General features: G+C 52.2%; 1 protein-coding gene and 1 long non-coding RNA gene across 2 annotated transcripts; one reads left to right on the top strand and one right to left on the bottom strand.

Moving 5' to 3' along the window:
• Nucleotides 1–365: 365 nt before the first annotated feature.
• LOC140712539 (uncharacterized) lies at nt 366–7,356 on the bottom strand. Its single transcript, XR_012094140.1, has 2 exons — nt 7,207–7,356; nt 366–2,364 (listed from the first exon to the last, which is right to left on the bottom strand). It is a non-coding gene; the product is annotated as an uncharacterized lncRNA (long non-coding RNA).
• Nucleotides 7,357–7,490: 134 nt separating this feature from the next.
• Nucleotides 7,491–22,615, top strand: TSKU (tsukushi, small leucine rich proteoglycan). Its single transcript, XM_008020218.3, has 2 exons — nt 7,491–7,608; nt 20,077–22,615. Exon 2 carries the CDS (start codon nt 20,085–20,087, stop codon nt 21,144–21,146), a length of 1,062 nt encoding a protein of 353 aa, XP_008018409.2. The 5' UTR covers nt 7,491–7,608; nt 20,077–20,084; the 3' UTR covers nt 21,147–22,615.
• Nucleotides 22,616–25,235: the final 2,620 nt, after the last annotated feature.

Genomic DNA, 25,235 nt, shown 5'->3' on the forward strand with positions numbered 1-25,235 from the left:
TTTTTTTTTTGTAATAAGACATTTCAATTCTTTTCTCATTTCCTTCTGTGTATATTCTATAGCTTTTTTCTTATTGTTAACATGGGGATTATATTTAACATCCTAAAGTTATAACACTCTAATTTAAATCTATACCAACTTAACTTCAATAACATACACAAACTCTGTTTATTTTGTTTTATTTTATTTTATTTTTTAGAGACAGGATCTCACTATGTTGACCAGGCTGGTATTTAAATCCTGGCCTCAAGTGATCCTCCCATCTCGGCCTCTCAAAGTGCTGGGATTAGAGGCATGAGCTACTGTGCCCAGCCCATAAATTCTGTTTCTTTAACATATTCCATCCTCAGGCATTTTGGTGGTGGTTGTCACAGAATTATATCTTTATTCATTGTGTGCCCAAAACCACAAACTAATAATTATTTTAAATAATTAGCCTCTTAAATTATGTAGAAAACAAAAACTGGAGTTACAAACCATTGTTACAATACTAGCTTTGTAATTGCCCACATATTTATCTTTATTGAGACCTTCATTTCTTCAAATGTCTTTGAGTCCCTGTCTAGTGTCCTTTATTTCACCTGCAGGACTCCCTTGAGTATTTATTGCAGAGCAGGTCTAACGGTAAACTCTTTCAGCTTTTGTTTATCCGGGAATGTCTTAATTTCTTCCTCACTTTTAAAGGATGGTTTTGCCAAATATAGGATTCTTGATTGACAGTTTTTTTCTTTTTCTTTTAACACTTTAACTATATCATCCCACTGCCTTCTGACCTCCAAAGTTTCTGATGAGAAATCTACTGACAGTTTTATTGAGGATCCCTTGTATATGATAAGTAACTTCTCTCTTGCTGCTTTCAAGATTCTGTGTCTTTGGCTTTTGACAGTTTGATTATAATGAGTCTCAGTGTGGGCCTGAGTTTATCTGACTTGGAGTTTGCTGAGCTTCTTGGATGTTTACGTCTTTCATCTAATTTCAGATGTTTTCAGCCATTATTTCTTCAAATATTCTCTCTGCTCCTTTCTCTTCCTCTAAGACTCTCACAATACATGTGTTGGTCCATTTGACGATATCCCATAGGTCACTTAGGTTCTGTTCATGTTTCTTCAATCTTTTTTCTTTATGTTCCTTAAACTCAACCATTTTTATTGTCCTATCTTCAAATTTATGGATTTTTTTTTTTTTTTTTTTTTTTTTTTTTGCCTCCTCAAATCTGTCTGAATCCCTACGGTAGATTTTTCATTTCAGTTATTGTACTTTATGGCTCCAGAATTTCTTTTTGGCTTCTTTTTAGGTTTTTTCTCTTTTTTGGTCCTTCTATTTTGTTCACACGTCATTTTCTTGACTTTATCTACATCTTCCTTTAGTTCTTTCAGTATCTTTAAAAGAGTTGTCTTAAAGTCTTTGTCTAGTAGATCTGCCATCAGGTCTTTTTCAGGGACAGTTTCTGTTTGTTTTCCTTTTAAATGACCATACTTTCCTGTTTCTTTGTATGCTTTGTGTTGAAAACTGAACATTTAACTGATGATGTGGTAGCTCTGGGAATCCAATTATCTTCTTTCCCTAGGGTTTGCTGGTTTTTGTTATTGTTTTTCTGTAGATGTTGTAGGCTCTCTCTGTGCCCAGGATCAGCCTGAGGTATAAACTGTTACTGTTTTTTCTGTTGATGTTGTGGACTGTCTCTGTGCCAAACATTAGCTTGCAATGTAAACTTAAGGTCTTCTGGAGTCTTTTCTGAGCCTGAACCTTTCCCTGAACATACATGGTCACTTTCTAACTTTTCCTGTATATACAGTTGCTTTTAAATGTTCTAGTTTTGAATGTCTGGCTCTCAAAGGGGAAAAAGAGAAAACTAAAGGAAAAGGAAGGGCACTAGCCCTTTAAATCTTTTGGAAGTCACTTCAGCTGGAGGAGGAGAGTCTTGAGACAACAGAGGAGGTGCAACAACAATGGCCACCTGCTTTTGTGTCTGTATTTCTTTGATTAGAAGCAATAATCAGTGATCAGAGCTCAGATATCCAGTATTCACTACAGGGTCCTTTTTGTCCACCCTGGCTCTCACAGGCTTTGTGCAGGTTGCTGCAGGCACACACACACACAGCCTCCTGGCCTGACAAGGGGCTGTGGTCAGAGTAGCTGCTTTCATGTTAACAGCTGAAATTGATGAAATTAAGTACAATTTACTGTCCCAGACTTCCCCTGGAAGTTTCATGCCTTCAATAGACTCCAGTGTTACAAAACAGTTACATCAGACAGATCTGCCAGTGCAATTGTTGTCTAGGTGGGAAGATGGATTCCTGATGCTTCCTACTCCGCCATCTACCCAGAATCCTCTTCTCTGTCCGTTTTTACAAACGTTTTTTCCTATGTTGTAAAGTGAATTAACAAGTTGTAAGAGGAGTAGCCAACATTCATCAAATACTTACTAATGTATTAGTGTGTTACTACATTCGAGGCAGTGTTATACACATGCTATACAGATAATTCATTTAATCCTTACAACAATGTTTGAGGTAGGGACTATTGTTTTCCTCATTTTACAGATAGTAAGGCAGGGTGGGGTGGTTAAGAACTTGCCCACTTTGAAGCTAGGGTTCAAACCTGAGGTTTGGCTCCAGAGTCTGCACCTTGCTATAATGAATGAATGGGTGAACGAATGAACAATCTTGTTCATTACAGAGGTATCCTCGGTATACCATGGCATCACAGAGGAAGGGCTCCTAATAGTAGAATTAGGGGTTGGGGAGGTCAGGGGAGGCCTCCTGGAAGAAGTGATACCTGAGCTGAATTTTGAATAATAAGTAAGAGATGCGGCAGGGCAAGGGGCACTTCTGTAGGCACAAAGAGAAGCAAAGACCCAGAGGTGGCAAGGAACTGCCAGAAGCTGCAGGAAACCCCAACAGCTGGGGATGTTGGAGCATCAAGTTGAGGCAGGAGATAGGGCTGAAGAGACAGCTGTACTGAGGTACAGACCACGTGTTTCTAGGCTCAAAGGAAGAGAAACTGCGGAAAATGGAAACATCTTTGTGCAGGAGGTGGCAGGGCTCGGAGGACAGCGAAAACTGCAGCTGGTAGATTGAACTGAGAAAAGCATTCCAGGCAGGGGAAAAAGCATGGAGGTGGAAGAGTGGGAGAGAAATATTTAGGGAAGCATTTGATTTGGCAGGATGGGAAAAGCATTTGTCATGCATTGACTGCTGAGACGCCAGCAAAGCCCAGACACAGAATTCCGCCTGGCAGAGGAATGCCTGGAGTTCTGGCTGTGAGCCAGTTTTCAGCTCCAGCTGTGCAATCCTGGGCAAGTCACTTCTGACTCTCAGTTTCCACATCTGTAAAATGGAGGGAATAATCAACTACCTAAGAAGCCTGCTCGGAAGTTTAACGAGAACATGCGTGGAAGGTCTGCCAACTCCAAGGTATTCGGTCATGTCCCACAGCCCTCGTACTGACATCAGAATCACCAGAGGAACTTTTAGAAAACATAACCTGCCACACGCCGCATCTACAGAGTCAGGGTTGGGGGCGGGCGTGGAGACACATCCTTTTTCTTCCGGCTCTTGTTGTCTGCTATTTCCACACATGGTTCTGATGCTCTATTAACTTAAGACCTGCCAGCTTCTGACAGCTGAAAAGAAGAAAATGTAGCAAGAAAAATAGAGATCCTGGAGGCTCACGGAGATACATAGGATCTGAAGAGTTTTCTGGTCAGGGCTTGACAGCTATAATGAAGGACAGAAAATGAAAGGCCTGTCTCAAAACATGGAAAATGAGCAAAGCAGCTGAAGGGACGAATAGTGTCTTCTGACCGCCACTCGAGAGCTCTTCGAGAAAAGAGATCTTCAACAGATCACCCGCAGCTGCAGTATGGCTGTTCAGGTAAGTCAGTTAAAATCACACCACGGCCAGACACGGTGGCTCTCACCTGTAATCCCAGCACTTTGGGAGGCCAAGGCGGGAGGACTGCTTGAGCCCAAGAGTTCGAGATCAGCCTGGGCAAGATAAGACCCCCGTCTCTACAAATAATTTACAAATTAGCGAGGCACGGTGGTGGTGTGCCTGTAGTTCCAGCTACTCAGGAGGCTGAGGCAGGAGGATCCCTTGAGCCCAGGAACTCAAGGAAGCAGTGAGCTATGTATGATTGCACCACTGTGCTCCAGCCTGGGTGACAGAGTAAGACCTCATCTCTAAATAAATAAATAAAAGCACACTGCACCCTATAGCTTGTAATACATTTGTATCTGTATTGATTCCTTTCATCAGCCCGATATCCCTGGGAGGTAGGACTTCTTATTTATCCCTATTTTACAGGTAATGAAACTGTGGCTTAGAGGAGGAAATGACTTACCCAAAGTCCACAGCTAGCCAGGGATAGAGTGACGGTTTGCACCTGAAATCCTTAGATTCCCAGGCCTTTCTGCTACACCACCTCTGCTCTTTGTGGAGATTATAAGGCAACAGAAAGAGCACTGGAGCCCTAACTGTTGTTCCAGCTCTGCAGAGAACATGCTACGTAACCCCAGACAGATCTCCTGCCCTTTCTGGGCCACACCACTATCCATCTAGTGTGGTTGTTTGGATTAAATCATGATCTTAAACGTATCCAGCACAGTCTCAGACATGTCACAGTGGCCAAGATGATCACAAGAAGGGGAAGAGAACAGTGAAAATGATGGTGCTTACATACAGAGGGCATGGCAATATCACAGACGGAGAGGCCAAGTTCACCAGAGAGAGAGCTCCCTGGGGGCGAGGACACCGAACAGACTTGAATGGAGAAGGTCCACCTCCCTTCCCTTCTTTCCAGGTGACTAGGGGACTAGAGCTTGAGATGTGTGCGAGGGGGTGGCCAGAACTGATGCTGGAGAGTGAAAGTGAGGTGGGGGCATATCACACAGGCCTTGAATGCTACGCCAAGCAGTTTGGCTTTTGCTATTGAAAGGTTTTAAGCAGGCAAGTGTCATGATCCATTTTGCAGATCTGCAGTTTAGAAAGGGCACTCTTGCTGGAATGTGGATAGTAGACAGGAGAGGAGAGTCTAGAGGCACAGAGATTCTCAACTGGAGGCACAGTTATGAGGGGAGGTGGGTAAAGTTCATGGAGATCCATCAGCTGAAGCCCCTTAAGGCCACCTCTCCCTAAGGGGAGATCAAAGGAAATGATGAATGTGGAAGTGCTCAGAAACTGCTGCCAGCTACCAGCCAAAGTGTGAAGGGTTGTTGATCACTTTTGTGTTAAATGTGAGGTCTGGAGCCTCCAGCCCAGCTGGCTAGACCCTGCACACACAATGCAGTGGGAATTAGCTTCCCTGAGATCCCGGGCAGTTGGGTCTTTTCATCTCCAGTTCTCAGATGCTGGACTTGAGACTCACTAAACAATTCCACATGGAGTAGAGGATGGAAATCATCAGTCCAGGGCAAGGGGAGGGGGGTGCCATTCCTTCCAAAGAATGTCCCTATGGGAGGGGAGGAAGCAGCAGGAATATAAGCTAGCCAAGCCAGGGAGTACGGAGGCCATTCCCAGGCACGCTCCCCTCCCAAGCCTGCTGGGCTTTCCAACCTCTACCCCAGTCCCTGACGGAAGACATTTAGCAACCACACAAAGGACCTTCCTGTGAGCCAGACGAATGCTTTACCTAAATTACCTTGTTTATTCCTCAGAATAGCCTCTTCTACAGTTGCAGAAACTGAGTCTCAGAGAGGTTAGGTAACTTGCCTAAAGTTACCCAGAACTGGTAAGTGGCAGGGCTGGAAACTGAATCCTGACCAAGCTTGGCCTTCACCGGATGCTCCCATCCAGGTCTCTCTCCCATCTAGGCAGGGAGCCTTTAGAGAGGGGAGGGAATGCGAAGGTGAGAAATGGGAGGGGCCTGACTCCTCTCTATGGGTCCCAGGGGTTGTGGAGTTGAATCCCTGCAGCCCTTTTAAGCCCAACAGTGAGGAAGACACTGGACACCAAAGGGCCCATGGTGCCATCCCAAAGACTCATGAGGAGTGTGAGCTGGTGATCACAGAAGGCCTCCTAGTTCTGAAAGCTGGGATTCTAATCAGGTGAGGACGATGAATGGAAAGGAGAGAGGGGAGCTCTCCCTGCTTCCACACATATGAGACCAGGCTCCCAGCCTTTTCTCTGCACGTCCCTAACTGGCAGGGTCCACAGGTCTCAAACCAAGTGCATCCCCAAGACCACACAATGGCTCTGAGTGCATGGAGGACCTGCAAGACCAGTTTGTTTTCTGGGCAGCAGATGATTTTGCTGGCCTGAGGCCTAGGGTAGTGGCCTCTGCTCCTACCTCACCATCACTCTAGTGTCTTCCTTCTTCCCAAAGTAGACCGGCATGCGTGCACACACCCAGGCCCAAGCAACTCCTTTTTTTTTTTTTTTTAATTTTAAATTTACTTAATAAGAAAAAGTAATAAGGAAAGAAGCAGCAAACAGACTGGGTGTGTTAACGAGTCTGGGCCACTGCAGGGGGGACGTTGCCCAATTTCTGCACCCCGAGGCCCTCCAAAGTCTGGGAGAAGCTCCTGGGAGGTCCAGGGCCCAAGACCAAAGCCTCTATCAACTCCCCCACCTGTGAACTGCTCCTCTCCCGAGGTAGGCATTGTCTGGGTGTGTACACTGGGAGACACCCACACACCCAACTCTCCCCTCCTAGGGAATGCATCCACCAGGTCATTTCTCCTGCAAACCCTCATTTTAAAGTGTCTTGGATGCTTTCCTGCCCCCCGCCCTTGCCTTTTTTTTTTTTTTTTTTTTTTTTTTTTTTAGCATAAAGAGGGGTGAGAGCCCAAGAGCTGCAGCAGGGGGAATAGATTGAAACTGCTGCCTACTCATACGCCAGTTTCCCTTCTTAGAACTCTAACCAGAAGCCAATGGTTTCCTCCATAAAAGAAAAACTCAATCTGTTGACTTTCTCTCTCCTCTCCTGCCAGCTTTTCTGCCCGAGCCGGGCTCTCTTTTCTCTGTGGGTTCGTCTTTCAGCCAGTCTTTCTCTTGCTTCAGATTCTTGGTTTCTGGCTCCCTGTCGTCCCTGAACCTCTTTCACTCTTTAAAAAAAAAACGGGGAGGGCGGTGAACAAGCAAAGAGGAAGCCCTCACCCACCCACCCCATCTCTTCCTTACTAGCAACTAATTCCCTCTCTCTACACACACACACACACACACACACACACACACACACACACACACACACAGAGAGGCACGTACTCCGGCGACCTCCAGATGTTCCCGACAGTGAGGCCATCTGCTTAGATTGCTGGGGCGCGCAGGGGGAGGGGGCAGGGATCCGGGATGCAGGAAGCTGTGAGCGAAGCCTACTGGAGGGGGCAGGAGCTGCGCACTTTTGAGACGCTCCCTAGAGTGGAACCCGGGCTCAGCTCCGGCTCCGCGGGCGGGGCGCGCGCCGGGAGAGGCTGGCACTTTGGCGACACTCCCTGAGCCGCCCCGCGGCTGGCCCGAGCAGCCACCCGGCGCCCGGCAGGGGGGAGCCCGGCTACGAGCGGGGACCGGGGGGCGGGCCGCGCCGCCGGGAGAAAAGCGCCGGCCGGAGGGCCCGCGGCCGGGCCGCCGGGGTGAGCGTGCCGAGGCGGCTGCGGCGCAGGCTTCCAGGTGGGTGCGGGTCCCCGGACTGGGCGAGAGTTCGCGCTGCGGGTGAAGATCCCGAGTCCCCGACCTCAGCCTCGCGGCCCCTTCGGCGGGCGGGTGGGGGACGCCGGTCGCAGGGGCGGGGCTGGGTCCCGCCAAGGCCCCTCAACTTTAACCGGACGCCTGGGGCTGGGCGGGAGTGGGGAACGCTAACTCAGGGGAAAGGGCTTGCGGGAGACAAAGGCTCCGCCCGGGGGCCGTGTGGGTCTTTGTGCGGACACGTGCATCTCATGTTTGTGGGTCTTTGTGGATTTGCAGTCGGGGACGCGCCGCTGCTGGTGCCTTTGTGTATCCGTGGCTTTGCGCGGCTGCTTTGCGCCGGTGTCCACGTTTGCGGGCCTGCGCTTGGCTGTGGGCGTCGGTGGGCACATCGCGTGTGTCCGCATACGTGGTCGGTGCCTGCCGACGTGTCTGGGCTGGGTGTCCACAGAGGGTGTGCGCGCCGAGAGCCCAACTCCGCCCCACCTCCCCGCTGTCCACTCAGGCCCACGACTTGGCTCCAAACTTTTCTCCCGATTCCTCGGCAACAGCCCGTCCTCCCCACCGCAGCCCGGCCGGGGGCGCAGGCAGCCCTCCCCCTCTCCCTCCTAAGGTCCCAGGACCGCAAGGGGCTGCGATGGGATTGGTGGTCGGGGGAATCCGCAGCGCCTGGGGACTGGCCGGGCAGGGGCTGGGAGGAGCGTTGCGGATTCCCCTGCAGACCCCGGCTGGGAGGAGGAGGCGAGAGGTGGGTCCTGGGCTCCGGTCCTGGGCTGGGGAGAGGAAGGGACCGGGCGCTGGCGTTGCCCTCCCCGCGCTTCTTGGAAAGAGTGTGACCCAGAGAGTTGTGTCTGTTTGGTGGGGAGACAGGCTCCGCTTTGAGACCCGCTCTCCGTTTGCAGCCCGCCCCCGAGGGAGGGGGACCAACCCTCCGACCTGGTAAGGGAGCGAGCAACTGCCAGTTCAGATCATGCCCGAGACGCCGCCTCGCAGGACCCGGAGCTGGGCTGGGGGCCGTGGGAGCCTCACACACACAGGTTTCAACTGAGATGGCTACTGGCCCACTGTGCGGCGCTGGCAAGTTGCTCAGCTTCGCGGAGTCGCGGTCACTCTGGCACGGACAGGGCGAGAACTCCCTCGCAGCTCAGGGAGTGCGGTGGGAATAACCCGCGCTGCTGGAGCCGGGCGGAGAGCAGCGCCAGCCCACATTTGGCCTGGCGAGGAGGTGACTCAGACCTTCGATCCTTCTTTCATCGTTGTGCGCCCTGCCCTCCGGATAAGTCTAGACTTGCAGTGCCTGGGACTGACCGGAGAGGGAGGGCTCAGAGCGGCAGGAGCCTGCTGGGCTTTTGAGCCTAAGTCGCAAAGATAACCCTAACCACCCTCCTCCCCACGGCTCACTCCAGTCTTTAACCTAGAGCTTTGTCGGATGCTGCAGACATGATGGAGGGGCACAGCCGCTAACCTGGGAAAGAGACAACTGTGGGCATTTTCCTTTCCCTCTCTGGCCTCAGTTTCCCTTCTGTAAGGGGAGGTATTGAGAGCCTCTTCTGTTCTGGCTGACTGCTTCAGATCCCAGAACCTAGAAACACTTTGATGTTTAACCTACACCTCCATTCTGACCTGACCTATTCCCAGGCACTACTTTGCTCCCCAGGAAGGCTGCAATGCTACAGCCACCGGGCTTCCACCTACCCTTCCTCCAACACCAGGAAAGGCAAAAGCTGATAAATGAGTCAAACATGGAAAGGGAAGGGACGGGGATTGACCTTTTCTCCTCTTACTTTTTAAATGACAGTTTGTGGGTGGTAGAGTCCAGATCAATTTTCTTCTTAATCATAATTCCTGGGTCAACACAGGGGATGCACTTAAGAGTTCATGCTTCCTTTTTCAGAGCAAGGCTGGCCTGGGCACTGAGGACACTTCATAAAGAGGGTTGGGTCTTCCCTGAAAGCCCCCTGGCCCAAGCAAGTCCTAAGAGGGGTTCTGTGGGAATAGCCCAGGGGAGGGGCCTCACGGGAGGTTCCTCCTGCTGTGGGTTTTGAAGTCAGTGGGTACACAGGAGGGGAGGCAGGAAGTATCTCCCACAAAAGGATCAGCACGTGCAGGACCTGTGCATGAAAACAGCACGGGTGGTCCGCATGGTGGATCCGCAGACGCAAGGTCTTGAGGGTGGTGAATTGGAATTGAACTTGAGGCTGGGAAGGCAGGGACCAAATCACCAAGGCCTTGAATGCCAGGCCGAGAAGTGGGATTTGACCCTGTAGGCAATGGAGAGCTCCTGGAGGATTTAAACAGAGACAGCAGGGTGGGGTTGGTAATTCTGTGAAACTGGTCTCTGGCTTGTGGGTGGTGCTGGAGGTCAGGAGACCAATCTTGAGGCCGAGTGATCCAGCCTCTTAGAGTCAAAGGACCCGGATTTTACTCCCACCCCATTGCTTCCTACCTCTGTGGCCTGGGACAAGTAACTTATTTAAAATGTGAGGATATTAATTCTTGCTCCACTGATCTGGTGTATTAAATAAGATGATGAATTACATGTGCAAATAAATGAAAAGTGGTTTGTAGTATGTATTACATTGTGTAGATAGAAATTCATTGGATTGCACCGACAATAGAAGGCAGAGACAGTTTTGATTCTGGTCCTAAACCTGATTTCACCAGTGGCCAGAGCCCTAAGCATCCTGCAGGGTTGCACCAATTGTTATGTTCACCACAAAGCAGAAGGGAGCTTTCTGTCCATCTACACCGATTTGTAGATGGCCACAGAAGTGGGCCAGTACCTTAACAGGGGCAGCCCAAGGGCCATGGGAGCTCACAGCATGGGTGGCCTTTCCTGGGTGAGGGGCAGGTTAGACTGGGAAAGCCTCACAGAGGAGGTGGCTTCTTGAATCAAATGTATGAGAATTTGCTGGTAGACAAAGAAGGGTATCTTTGTCTTCATCAGAGGGAACAACCTGTGCAAAAAGGCAGGTGGCTCTAGAAGAGTCACAGGCCTCTAGACTAGAAAACTGTCTCTGTGGGATCGGTTTGAAAGAGGGAGCTGTGGTAGGGTCCCAGTCTTCTGTTGGGAAGTGCATTCTGGTGCCCAGCATGGCTGGCAGTTGAAGTCAGGGGCCAGGAGTGAGGCTGTTGCAGCAGGTCTCCTGAGCCTGACCTGGACAGTGGGAGGTGACTGTCCAGCTTAGGGATGTGGGAGAGGGAAGACAGTGATTCCTCCTACCCAGGCGGAGCTGCGGATTTGATGCTGAGCCCTCATTCTGTCACAGGCAACACAGCAGCTTCTGCCTGTTTTGGCCTCTGAGACCTTTCCAGTTCGCCCTTCCCAGTCTCCTGGGAGTGCCTTGTCAGCACCTCATAGCCACACCAGGATCCTGGATGGTATGTGGAGAGAAGATCCAAGGCCTCTGGGATGAATTGTGGATTCTTCTCCATCTTCAGCCCCTGCCTTGCCTCAGGATTTGCTGGTGTCGCAGCACCTTTTTCTTCCCTGGTCCCTGAAATCACTCACTGGGGACAGGAACCAACATTCAGTGAATACCAATGTGTGCCAGGCCAGGTCTGAGTCTTCACTTTGCCTCATGTAATCATCACAGTGACCCATTGGGACCAGCATGGGGAATATCACCATGTTACGGATGAGGACTCAGAGGGGTGAGGGCACGAACAAGCCTCAGAGCAGTGAACGCCCTGTAGGGTTGGAACCCAGACTGCCTGGCTACAGAACCCTTGCCCTCTGCCCCATAGCGCCTCCTCGTGTGTCCATGTACGCTGCCTCAAGTTGATGGGAACTTGAAAATCTTCAGGAATAAGACATATTGGAAGGAAAACATCCTATTGGGAGCCTTGCCCATCTCCCTGTAGATTATCCTCCTTGGGTAAGTTGTTAGGCTTACAGGTCCCTGGGATCATGTCATGGAGGAGACCAGGTACTAGATGTCAGAATATCTGGGTCCTGGTCCAGCCCCATCCTCTCTGGCTGTGTGACTCTGGACAGATCACAGAATCTCTCTGGACTTCTTTACGCAGCTGTAAAGTAGATACAATGCCATCTAACCTGCTGATTCTGCAGGGTGACTGAACAGATCGTAGTTGAGGAAGCATGGGAGAGGTTGAGAGGTGTCCTTTGGTGAGGTAGCGGTATTCTAGATGCTTGGTGCATCTTCACATGGTGTCTGCTCTGTACCAGGCGCGGTGCTCAGCTTCAAGGGCATAAAAAGGAACCTAATGCCATCCCTGCCCACAGTAAGATAGACAGGTAAACATGTAAGTACAGTTCAGCATGACCAGGTCTAAGCTGTCTTGCACATGTGCTCATTTGGAAGCTGAGGCAGAGTGGATTTGGAGCTAAGACATCTGGGGTTAAGTCCTGGGTCCTCTCCTTCCCACCTGAATAACATCCATTTCCGTGTCTGCAAAATAGGGACAGTATCCCCAGGGTCAAGGCTGTGGTGAGGCAGAAGTGAGATGCTGATGGAGAGCACATGGTGGGCTGCTGTGTTTGTCCAGATGTGCTGCATTAGCGGGTCTGTTGCAAGAGCTGGCCCTCGGGGCTCCAGGAGTCTGGCCTTGAAATTCTTTCTGCCTTGCATTTCCAGAGCTGACAAAGTGGCTGGAGGGCAGGACGTTTCTGAAAACCGTCCACCTGGGGATTTCTTTGGCATCAGCTTGAGTGAGCTCATGACTGAGGGGAGCAGGGTGGGAGGCAGCTCTGCATTGAGGAACAGCCGGTCGAGACAAAGGCCGGTCTCAGGAGGGTGCTGGGGCTCTGTGCCAGTGCGGCCCTGTGCCAACAGTGCCCTGTGGAAGTTGTCGAGGGCAGTGAGAGGAACTGGAAAACTTTACAGACCAGAGATGCTGTAGTGCAGCACCAGGGTCAGGCAGCTGGGGCCAGGTGGGTTCAAGCTGGAACCCAACACCCAGAGAGCTGTGCTTATCAGCAGACACCAGGGAAGTGACTGGAGAATGTCATCACAGGCAGTCTCGGACCTGCTGCGCTCCTGGGCTGCACTGGAAACTTGGTTGGGGAGAAACATGAAGGATCACACGGTGACTGCCTTTAGAAGGCTTAGCAAATCACCGTCATTGTCTACCACACACTGAGTACTTGTGTAGCAGATAGAGTGGAATGCCTGCCATTCTGTCATTTAATTCTTTCAACAATCCTGTGCTCTGAGCCCTGTTGAGGACCCTCGGAGCGGGTCCCAAGACTTACCCAAGGCTGGTAGGTACAGAGCTAGGTTCACACCTTGTCTGGGTCTTGCAGTTGACCGGTTCATCCTGCTCTTCCTCCACGCGCCCTCTAGGCCTGGCTCTGTTCCCAGGTGGGGGAAAGAACACACAGTTAAAGTAGGCACGGCACTGCCCCATGCTGCTCACACATCAAGCAGGAAAACAGCAGGTAACTCACGGCAGAGAATTTATTGAAGGAGGCCTGTGGGTAGCCTGTGGGGTGAGAGGCCAGGAGGGAGGGGTGGGGGGGCCTGAGTGGACAGAACAGGCTTTGTTCTGCTGGGAGCAGGCCAGGGGCAGGCAGGATGGATGCATGCAGTTCTGGCAGTCACATGAGGCATCAGGTCCTAGGTCCTGGGCCCTGCTCGGCCATTCCTTGCTGTCACTGCCCCTCTCCAGGCCCCAGTCACCCATGATCCCCAAGGGGCCGTCCAGCTCCCAAGCCCTGGAATTCTCCAAGTTTGGAGATGTGTTAGCAAAGGGTGAGAGTTGTTCAGAGTCCATCAAGGTGAAGGCTGTTCCCACTCTGGCTGCCAAGGAGGGTTCAAATCCACAGGGGGGGCTGGGGACAGGTGGGAGGGGAGAAGAAGGTGGTGACAACTTGCAGGTGCCTCGTGCACGGGAGACTTGATTTCTGTAAGTAAAAAGCAGAACCCAAGAGGTTTCTGATAAGGAGAGTGATGTGGCCAAAGCTGTTTTAGAGATGTCTCATAGCAGTGTGTACGGTGTCACCTGGGGAGACCTGCCTGGAGCCTGTTGGGGCCGTAACATTTACTCTTTGTCCTAGCAGACCATCAGCAAACTTAGAGACACTGTGGACCTGGCCCTGTGGGCCCAACAATGCATGATTCATGGCCCCTGCACTGGAAGGCCTCACAGTATATCCCCCAAACCACAGATGGATGTGGTTTCTAAGCCCTTGTCCTCCTGTTCTTGTGTTATATAATCTGGTCAATCAGTGGATATCTTTTATCTGCAGGTCATGGTTTGGAAAAAAATGTTGAATCTTGACCGAAAGATCCCTTTCCTTCTCAGCCTTCTTTGGTGGCTACCAGTCTTCATTTCTCTTTCTCCTGGGGGTAGAGTACGGGTCCCTGAGGGAGGCAATGTGAATACTGTTACACAGATAAGAAAACCAAGGCTCAGCCGGGCGCGGTGGCTCAAGCCTGTAATCCCAGCACTTTGGGAGGCCGAGACTGGTGGATCACGAGGTCAGGAGATCGAAACCATCCTTGCTAACCCGGTGAAACCCCGTCTCTACTAAAAAATACAAAAAAACTAGCCGGACGAGGTGGCGGGCGCCTGTAGTCCCAGCTACTCAGGAGGCTGAGGCAGGAGAATGGCGTGAACCTGGGAGGCGGAGCTTGCAGTGAGCTGAGATCGCGCCACTGCACTCCAGCCTGGGCGACAGAGCGAGACTCCGTCTCAAAAAAAAAAAAAAAAAAAAAGAAAAAAAGAAAACCAAGGCTCAAAGAAATAAAGAAAACGGAAGGTCACACAGATAGTGGCAGACCTAGGACTAGAGCCCTAGTCTCCTGGGTCCAAAGCTGGTGTTAGTGATCTTGTTATAAGTTGGTCTTCTATTCTCATTGCTGGTCTGTAAGCCCCATCAGAACAGGGACCCTAGTATCTGTCTCATCACTACCACCCCCCGCCCCCCACTCCCCACTCCCTCCTGGCCTAGCCCAGTGCTTTGTATATACTTAGTAGAAATTTAGGATGTGCTTTTGTTAAACTTTAAAATCCCAAAACCCTGGAGTTGGATTATCTAAACTGAACCTCTTAATGTGAAGCTGGAAACTGAGGCACAGAAAGGGAAGAGACTTGTTCAAAGATGAGATGAGGACAGTCCGTGGCAGAACAGGCACTGAGACCTAGAGCTCCTGACAGTCCTGCAGGACTTATCTTGTCACCAGGTACAGTTGCTCTGTCACCTCCCTGTGAGTGCCCCAGAGTGTGGGGAGGGATGTAGTTGGTGACTGTGTCTCAGTCTACCATTGGCTGCACATCTGTCAGTGTCCTGGCACTATGCTGGGTGTTTCACACAAGCAGTCTCTAGCCCTTGCGGCAACTCCTTGAGGAAGGGATTGTTAACTCCATTTTAACTCCCCATGATTTCTGATATGGTTTGGCTGTGCCCCCACCCAAATCTGAACTTGAATTGTATCTCCCAGAATTCCCATGTGTTGTGGGACGGACCCAGTGGGAGGTAATTGAATGCAGGAAGCTTTTGCTTCCTCCTCATTCTCTCTTGCCACTGCCGTGTAAGAAGTACCTTTTGCCCTCTGCCGTGATTGTGAGACCTTCCCCAGCCACGTGGAACTGTTAAGTTCAATTAAACCTCTTTCTTTTGTATGTTGCCCAGTCTCGGGTATGTCTTTATCAGCAGCATGAAAAAGGACTAATACGGTAAATTGGTACCAGTAGAGTGCGGCGTTGCTGAAAAGATACCCAAAATATGGAAGCAACTTTGGACCTGGGTAACAGGCAGAGGTTAGAACAGTTTGGAGGGTTCAGAAGAGGACAGGAAAATGTGGGAAAGCTGGGAACTTCCTAGAGACTTGTCTAATGGCTTTGCCCAAAATCCTGATGACAGTGTGGATAATAAAGTCCAGGCTGAGGTGGTCTCAGATGGAAATGAGGAACTTGTTGGGGACTGGAGCAAAACTGACTCTTGTTATGTTTTAGCAAAGAGACAGCAGCAATTTGCTTCTGCCCTAGAGATTTGTGGAACTTTGAACTTGAGAGCGATGATTTAGGGTATCTGGCAGAAGAAATTTCTAAGCAGCAAAGCATTCAAGAGGTGACCTGGGTGCTGTTAAAGGCATTCTGTTTCATAAGGGAAGCAGAGCATAAAAGTTTGGAAAATTTGTAGCTTGATAATGCATTAGAAAAGAAAATCCCATTTTCTGAGGAGACATTTAAGCCAGCTGCAGAAATTTGCATAAGTAACTTGGAGCTGAATGTTAATTTCCAAGACAATGGGGAAAATGTCACCAGGGCATGTCAGAGTTCTTCAAGGCAGCCCTTCTCATCACAGGCTTGGAGGCGTAGGAGGAAAAAAGGATTTCTTGGGCCAGGCCCAGGATCTGCATGCTGTGTGCAGCCTAGGGACTTAGTGTCCTGTGTCCCAGATGCTCCAGCCATGACTAAAAGGGGCCAAGGTACAGCTCAGCCATGGCTTCAGAGGGTGCAAGCCCCAAGACTTGGCAGGTCCCAGAACCATCATTCACTGGCCTTGGGCAGGTGACCCAATCTCTTTGAGCATCCACAGAAGGGGGTAATTGTTCATTTTACAAAACCCAAACCAAAGCTCAACAGCACTTGGCAGCTTCCACATGGTGTGGAGCCTGTGGGTGCACAGAAGTCAAGAATTGAGGTTTGGGAACCTCTGCCTAGATTTCAGAAGATGTATGGAAACACCTGGATGCCCAGGCAAAAGTTTGCTGCAGTGGCGGGACCCTCATGGAGAACCTCTGCAAGGGCGGTGCAGAAAGGAAATGTGGGGTCGGAGTAGAGTCCCTACTGGGGCACCGCCTAGTGAAGCTATGAGAAGAGGGGCACCATCCTCTAGACCGCAGAATGGCAGATCCACCAACAGCTTGTGCTGTGCACCTGGAAAAGCTGCAGGCACTCAATGCCAGTCCGTGAAAGCAGCCGGAAAGGTACCCTGCAAAGCCACAGGGGTGGAGCTGCCCAAGACCATGGGAACCCACCTCTTGCATCAGCATGACTCAGATATGCGAGATATGGAGTCAAAGGAGATCATTTTGGAACTTTAAGATTTGACTGCCCTGCTGGATTTTGAACTTGCCTGGGTCCTGTAGCCCCTTTGTTTTGGCTAATTTCTTCCATGTGGAACAGCTATATTTACCCAATGCCTGTACCCCCATTGTATCTAGGAAGTAACTAACTTGCTTTTGATTTTACAGGCTCATAGGTGGAAGAGACTTGTCTCAGATGAGACGTTGGACTGTGGACTTTTGGGTTAATACTGAAATGAGTTAAGACTTTGGGGGACTGTTGGGAAGGCATGATTGGTTTTGAAATGTGAGAACATGAGATTTGGGAGGGACCAGGGGTGGAATGATACGGTTTAGCTGTGCCCGCACCCAAATCTCAACTTGAATTGTATCTCCCAGAATTCCCATGTGTTGTGGGAGGGACCCAGTGGGAGGTAATTGAATCATGGGGGCCAGTCTTTCCCAAGCTATTCTCATGATAGTGAATAAGTCTCATGAGATCTGATGGGTTTATCAGGGGTTTCAGCTTCTGCTTCCTCCTCATTCTTTCTTGCCACTGCCATGTAAGAAGTGCCTTTCGCCCTCCACCATGATTGTTAGACCTTCCCCAGCCACATGGAATTGTAAGTCCAATTAAACCTCTTTCTTTTGTAAATTGCCCAGTCTTGGGTGTGTCTTTATCAGCAGCATGAAAACGGACCAATACAACTTCCCAGAGTTGCACAGTGTAGCAAGTCACTCCTGCTAAAGATGGTCAGCCACCTTCCTTTTCCCATCCTCAGTTCCTCTGCTCTAAAATGGGGATGAGACTGCTGGCTCACAGAGTGACTGTGCGGACTGAATGAAAGCATGTGTGTCCAGCACTAGCAGAGAGTGAGGACTGGCCCTGACTGTCACTGTCGGCACTTCCCACTGCTAATGCCCAGCCCTGGGCATAGGCCCAGCACAGAGCAGGATCCCTGGGAGAGGTGTCCACTGTGCAGGGCTGAGCAAGGAACCTAGTCCAGTGCCCTGGGAGCATCTGCGAACAGTTACCTAGGTAACTCCTGCCTCTTTACATCAGGTGCCTCTTTATATCAGCTGTTACTACCATTGCCTCAGTTCTGTATCTTCTGGCTGCTGGGTTATGACCGCCCTGTGCATGTGCACAGCCCTTCACAGTTGGCAGTAAGGGTTAATCAACTTAGGTGAAGAGGGCAGGGCAGAAATTGCCACCCTTTAGTGCAGAGGACAAGGCTGAGACTTTAAGAGGGTCAGCGAGAGGTCCCCTCTGGTGGGAGTGGGTTTGGGCAGTGTTTTGAGTTGCTGGTTATGTAAGTGGGAGCTCATACGAGGCCATTTGGCATTTCACGGACCCCTTGCATAATCACCTCTGGGAATCAAAGGGTAATCTTGGGGCCTTTGTGGTGTTTGTTTAAACCCCAGGAAGGGTGGTTATGAATGAGCAGATCAGCTTAGCAGGGGAGGTGGGGCCTTTGGTGGTAATGAGCCCTGCGGTGAGGAGCTCACCCAGGGGAACAAAGGGGGCCTGAAGCAACTTAATATTTTCCTATTGGTTCCAGACATTGGAACACTCTGTCCTGCCTTGGTTGGGACCATGCCCAGGATGCACCTGGGCTGGATTTAATCCTGAAATTGGCCTCTACAAAAGAAAGAGGTGGGAGAGGAGGGGCCTACATGGGGATGGGGGCAGGGGAGAAGAGTCCCACTTTTCCCTGCCCCTGGGCAAAGCCAGAGTGCAGATCAAGTGGCTAGCTCTTTAAAGTTTCATGCAGGGCTGGTAATATAATCCTGCTACTCCCTCCCCACCCACCTTCCAGTCTGGAAGGCGGGCAGGTCCCTGGCCCATCTCCTCCCCCTCTCTCACCTCCTTCCTGAAGGCCAGAGGGAGGGATGGGCAGGAGGGCAGGGGGCCCAGAGCAGGGCCACCCAGATGAAGAACCCTGCTAGAAGGAAGCTTAGTGCCTTCTGTCTCCCAGGCTGCAGGCCGCTGTGCAGGGCAGGGGTGACCACAGACTATCCAATTGGTCTAGTTAGAGGCTCCCACTGCCCAGCCCTCTGCTTCTCATGCTAGCACCACTGAGGACCAGCATCCCAGGAGCTACAGTGGACGTGAACACAGGCTTTGAATCCAACAGCAGTGGGTGGTGTGACCATTAGATGTGACAACACGTATGTAGCGCCTGGCATCTGTGGCAGCCACCACTGTAATTGTACAGAGGGAACTGAGATCTGAGGAGGGAAACTGGCTCATGCCATAGTATGTGTCAGTGGGAAAAGCCTCTCCTGCACCCTGCCTCTCCACCAGCTACTCTGCCAGTCCAACTGGAGGCAATGCATATGAATATAGGAATTGGAGTACAGCAGGCCTGGGTCCCGTTCCTGCCCTGCATTTTACTAGTTTGGGGTAAAGCCCTATTCCTCTCTCAGCCTCTGTTTCTTCATCTGTATAATGGGGGAAGCAGCCTAATTGCCTGCCCAAGGTTAAAGGAGGCACGAAAGAGGTGTAGTAGCTTAATCTGCTGGGGGAAGGGTCAGGGTAAGGGAGAAAGGTGCTCGGGACAGGTGTCCCCAAAACCCATCTGGGAGTGTAGACACCTACGTTGGACACCAGGATGCCCAGTGAGAAGGGAAGATCCTGCCTCTGGATGACAGGCTAGGAGGACAGGGCAGGTGGAGTAGGGGTGTGGTGGGGTAGTCACTGCAGGCCCCATTACAGGGAGGGAGCCCTGGTCTTGAAGTCTGGAGTGTGGGTCTCAGGCCTGGCTCAGCCCCGGCCAGACCACAGCAGTGGGCGGTGCTTTGTCTGTCAGTGTCCCCTCTAGTGCCACTCCACTCTGTTGTGTGGCTGTCCAAAAGTGTCTTAACCTAAGGCCCAGTTCCCTTTTGGTAAAACAGAGAATTTTCTGCCTTGCAAGGGGGTCGTGAGGGTCAGATGTGACTGTGCTGTGGGGCAGCCAGAACAGCACCTGACATGTAACACTTACTCAGCAGAGAATGGGGCACCCTGGGCACACCCTACCCTCAGCCCAGTGGATGAGCTCCTCACCCTGGGGTCGGGGTCTAGACCAACCCAGGGACTCTGGACCATCAGAGCTGGAGAGGCCAGCCTGAGAAGGCGTCTAGTCTGGTGGGTTTCAAACTGGGTTTCCTAACACCCTAGGCAGGGATGGTGGGCAGAAGTGGAGGGCTTCAGGTCCCCCTCACTTCAGCCACACCAGGCCTGCTTTCATCTGCTGCTCTTGTTTAAGAAAGGAGTCTGCTTCTTCTAGTTGAAAATTCACCACCTAGCCTCACGCCCCTTTACCATACAGATGGAGAGGCAGAGGCCAGAGAGGAACTGGGTCTAGGAACTGAAGCATTCCAGGAGGTTGGGGCCTGTGACACCTTCCAACGGTGTCTAGACTGGGCTCGTGTTCTGTGCGGTGGGTTTAGACCATCTGGTGCATTCAGTCCTCACCCATGGCTCTCTTTCTAGCCCCCACCATGCCGTGGCCCCTGCTGCTGCTGCTGGCCGTGAGTGGGGCCCAGACAACCCGGCCATGCTTTCCCGGGTGCCAGTGCGAGGTGGAGACCTTCGGCCTTTTCGACAGCTTCAGCCTGACTCGGGTGGATTGCAGTGGCTTGGGCCCCCACATCATGCCAGTGCCCATCCCTTTGGACACAGCCCACTTGGACCTGTCCTCCAACCGGCTAGAGATGGTGAACGAGTCGGTGTTGGCAGGGCCGGGCTACACGACGCTGGCTGGCCTGGATCTCAGCCACAACCTGCTCACCAGCATCTCACCCACTGCCTTCTCCCGCCTTCGTTACCTGGAGTCGCTTGACCTCAGCCACAATGGCCTGACGGCCCTGCCAGCCGAGAGCTTCACCAGCTCACCCCTGAGTGACGTGAACCTTAGCCACAACCAGCTCCGGGAGGTCTCAGTGTCCGCCTTCACGACCCACAGTCAGGGCCGGGCACTGCACGTGGACCTCTCCCACAACCTCATTCACCGCCTCGTGCCCCACCCTGCGAGGCCCGGCCTGCCTGCGCCCACCATTCAGAGCCTGAACCTGGCCTGGAACCGGCTCCATGCCGTGCCCAACCTCCAAGACTTGCCCCTGCGCTACCTGAGCCTGGATGGGAACCCTCTAGCTGTCATTGGTCCGGGTGCCTTCGCAGGGCTGGCAGGCCTTACACACCTGTCTCTGGCCAGCCTGCAGAGGCTCCCTGAGCTGGCGCCCTATGGCTTCCGCGAGCTACCGGGACTGCAGGTCCTGGACCTGTCGGGCAACCCCAAGCTCAACTGGGCAGGAGCTGAGGTGTTCTCAGGCCTGAACTCCCTGCAGGAGCTGGACCTTTCGGGCACCAACCTGGTGCCCCTGCCTGAGGCGCTGCTTCTCCACCTCCCGGCACTGCAGAGTGTCAGCGTGGGCCAGGATGTGTGGTGCCGGCGCCTGGTACGGGAGGGTGCCTACCCCCGAAGGCCTGGCTCCAGCCCCAAGGTGGCCCTGCACTGCGTAGACACCCGGGAATCTGCTGCCAGGGGCCCCAATATCTTGTGACGAATGGTGTGGCCCAGGGCCACATAGCAGACTGCTGTCCTGGGCTGCCTCTGGTCCCGAGTGACTTATGTTCCATGTGCCAACACCAGTGGGGAGCCCGCAGGCCTATGTTGCAGCATCACTGCAGGAGTTGTGGGCCTAGGAGAGGCTTTGGACCTGGGAGTCACACCTAGCAGCAAAGTCTCGCCCCTTTGTCTACGTTGCTCCCCCAAACCATGAGCAGAGGGACTTCGATGCCAAACCAGACTCTGGTCCCCTCCTGCTTCCCTTCCCCACTTATCCCCCAAGTGCCTTCCCTCATGGCTGGGCCGGCCTGACCCGAGACAGGCAGAGGGTGGGTGGGACCCCCTGCTGCAAGGCAGAGTTCAGGCCCACTGGGCTGAGTGTCCCCTTGGGCCCGTGGCCCAGTCACTCAGGGGCATGAGTTTATTTTCTAACATAGCCCTTTCTTTGCCATGAGGCCGTGAGACCCACTTCCTCCTTTTCTATTTCCCTAGAACCTTAATGGTAGAAGGAATTGCAAAGAATCAAGTCCACCCTTCTCATGTGACAGATGGGGAAACTGAGGCCTTGAGAAGGAAAAAGGCTAATCTGAGTTCCTACGGGGCAGTGGCACGACTGGAGCACAGCCTCCTGCCTCCCAGCTGGGCCCATTGCACTTTCTTGTCTCCTCTAATAAGCCCCGCCCTCCCCGCCTGGGCTCCCCTTGCTGCCCTTGCCCATTCCCCATTAGCACAAGAGTAGCAGCAGCAGGACAGGCAAGAGCCTCACAAGTGGGACTCTGGGCCTGGTGACCAGCTGTGTGGCACGGGCTAAGTCACTCTGCCCTTCGGAGCCTCTGGAAGCTTAGGGCACATTGGTTCCAGCCTAGCCAGTTTCTCACCCTGGGTTGGGGTCCCCCAGCATCCAGACTGGAAACCTACCCATTTTCCCCTGAGCATCCTCTACATACTGCCCCAAGGAGTTGCTGCAGTTCTGGAGCCTCATCTGGCCGGGAGCTCCAAGGGGCCTCCTGGATTCAGTCCCCACTGGCCCTGAGTACGACAGCCCTTCTCACCCTCCCAGGAATGCCGTGAAAGGAGGCAAGGTCTCCCCCACCCATGTCTATGCTCGACCCCCAGGGTAGCATCTCAGCTTCCAAACCCTGGGCTGTTTCCTTAGTCTTCATTTTATAAAAGTTGTTGCCTTTTTAATGGACTGTCACTTTCAACCCGCCTCCCCCACCCCTGCTGGCCGGGGATGGAGACATGTCATTTGTAAAAGCAAGAAAAGGTTGCATTTGTTCACTTTTGTGATATTGTCCTGGGCCTGTGTTGCGGTGTTGGGGGAAGCTGGGCATCAGTGGCCACGTGGGCATCAGGGGCTGGCCCCACAGAGACCCCACAGGGCAGTGAGCTCTGTCTTCTCCCACCTGCCTAGCCCATCATCTATCTGACTGGTCCTTGATTTAATAAACACCATAAAAAGTTCTTTGCTTCACTCAGCCAGTGTCCACTGGCAATCCCTGGGCTGGGCTCTGGGGCCACCAAGATGAATCAGGTTAGGTCCTGCCCTGGGCAGCTTGTTCTCCCTGAAAAGCCTGATAATCTCAGGATTAAGGGAGTGACGTGAGGGAGGGAGTTCCTGCACCTTGCTCACCTCTTATCTCCCCCGGCCCTCCCCGCTGTTCCTGTCACCCCAACTCCAGCCATAGCCATGAGCATGCCAGACAGGCCCTTGCACACCTGTTCTCTTGCTCAGGTGTTACTGTGGGACCTTGCCCTTGTCCTCACCCCTGTGTCTCAACCTCCTTCCCATCCAGTAGACCTAGTGCCTGCCGGTCCTCAGAAGCTTCCCTAGCCCCTCCCACCTCCCTCCTCTGAACTGCAACAGTATTTTGTTCTTCCTTGGCGCTTCAGCTGGTATGGTACCCCAGCTCCTGTTTACACACTTCCACTGACAGAGATCAGGCTTGCAGCGCATCAGGGTGGCTCTGCTGTCACCAAGTTCTTCCTTCTAACTGGCCAGTCTACAGGGAATGTCTACCGTCATCACCAATGGCAGGTTTTTCCTGATACCTACTCTGTGCCCAGAACATTCAGGCCATACACACTGGTAGGGAGTTTGCCCATCTTGTAATCAGGCCTCCCCAGGGAGAAGTATCAACCTGAGGCCCTGGGTCCGAGGCTGGCACCCAGCGGTCAAGGTAGGAAAGGGCTGAGGCGTGGCGCGGGGCGGTGTGGGGGAGAGGGAGGTCAGGATGAGACCCCGGGCCCCCACAGTCCTCCTGTTCTCCACCTCCCCCACATTTCCTGGGACAAGAGAGGCTTCAGATGGAGGTAGGCATCACGGTACTTTCACCCACTGGGTCAGGGTCTTCCCAAGTCCCCGCTGTGGAAGGAGTCCTTGAGGGAGGGCCATGGAACAAAAAGGCCTTAAACACAGGGCCAAAGCGTGCGGAGGCAGCGAAGGGAAGGAGGGGGCTTCTGCGGCAATCAGTTCTGGAGCAGGTCACCTCCGGCCGAGCTGCAGCTTCCTCTCTGCAAAACGGGGCAGGGTGAAGGCCCAGTGAGAGCATGGGCGTGGATGCCATCACGCTGGGCGGGCTCGTCCTTCCCGGTGGGGAACCTGCCCTGCACCCTGCAACCCTGGCCTCCTGCCAGCCATAAGGAGAGTGGAAGCTTCGGCGGGCCTAGCCGACCCGGGAGTCCCCGCGCCCCTCCTTCCCCTTGCGGAGACTCCCGGCCCGCAGCGCCACCTCGTGCTCACGCATGGCCAGACACCCCAGGTCCCCCCGGGGCCGGGAGCCAGGCCCAGGGCGGCTGCAGAACAAAGTGGGCTGTGCTGTTTGCTTTATGAGTCCAGTCCCTCCCCGCCCGCCGCACTACCCTCGCCCTGCCGTACTCCACCCTCCAGGAACCCTGGTGCTCAGGGCGAGGGCCTTCGAATCTTACACAATCAGGAAAATTAGTGCAAAGAATCCGTTTTGGAATTCACAGAAAAGGGTTGAAATCTTGGGTTCATCACTAACCAATTGTGTGATTTTTGACCAGGTCGCTTTACTTCTCTGAACCTGGAAAATAGGGATGAAAATATCCCCCTCAAGGCCGGGCACGGTGGCTCCTGCCTGTAATCCGAGCACTTTGGGAGGCTGAGGCAGGAGGATCGCTTGAGCTCAGGAATTCAAAACTAAGACTAGCCTGCGCAACATAATTTAAAAATTTAAAAATTAACCGGGCATGGTGACAACGCCTGTAGTCCCAGCTACTTGGGAGGCTAAAGTGGGAGGATGGCTTGAACCTGGGAGGCTGGGCTACAGAGCTAGACCCTGTTTAAAAAAAAAAAAAAGAAAAGAAAAGAGAGAAAAAGACAAAAAAGAAAGAGAACGAAAGAAAGAGGAAATGTCTACTTGATCCTGGGAGGTTGAGGCTGCCGTGAGCTGAGATTGTACCACTGCACTCCAGCCTGAGTGACAGAACTAGACCCTGAAAAAAAAAGGAAGGGAGGGAGAAAGGAAGGAAGGAAGGAAGGGAAAATAGCTCCCTCCACAGGACTGTATGAAGAAGAAATGAAGTAACATTTGTAGAGAACCAAGTACTGTGTGCCTGGCACAAAATGACAGCCTGTAAGTGCTCTTTCCTGCCCTCATCCAACTTCATAGAGCCTCCCGAGTAGCTGGGACTACAGGCTTGCGTCACCATGCTCAGCTAATATTTTATTTTTTAGTAGACAAGATCTCGTTTTGTTGCCCAGGCTGGTCTTGAACTCCTGAGCTCAGCTTCATAGAGTTATGAAGTAGATTACAGAGCCATGTAGTCTGAGTCCGTTTGTATAACTGTCACTCAGAACTGAAGAATTTTGTAAAGTTCTGGTACTGTAGAATCACAGAACAACACCTGGTAATCCACAGGGTCATGGAGTAGGTACTCACCGTCAGCTGTGGCCCAGCTCACCACCCTGGGTCAGCAGGGTCACCAATCTCTTTCTGCTTTTCATAATAATGCAGAGGCCAGCTATGGTTATGTGTTCCTCATGCTTTGGGTACATGCCATCATCTCCTCACAACTGCACCAGGTTTTTTGTCACCATACAGATGAAGAAACCAGCATA

Source organism: Chlorocebus sabaeus, chromosome 1 (assembly GCF_047675955.1).
Source record: "Chlorocebus sabaeus isolate Y175 chromosome 1, mChlSab1.0.hap1, whole genome shotgun sequence".
Classification (NCBI taxonomy): domain Eukaryota; kingdom Metazoa; phylum Chordata; class Mammalia; order Primates; family Cercopithecidae; genus Chlorocebus; species Chlorocebus sabaeus.

Coding starts and splice junctions, on each gene's coding strand:
- TSKU (XM_008020218.3), top strand. CDS start 20,085: ATGCCGTGGCCCCTGCTGCTGCTGCTGGCCGTGAGTGGGGCCCAGACA.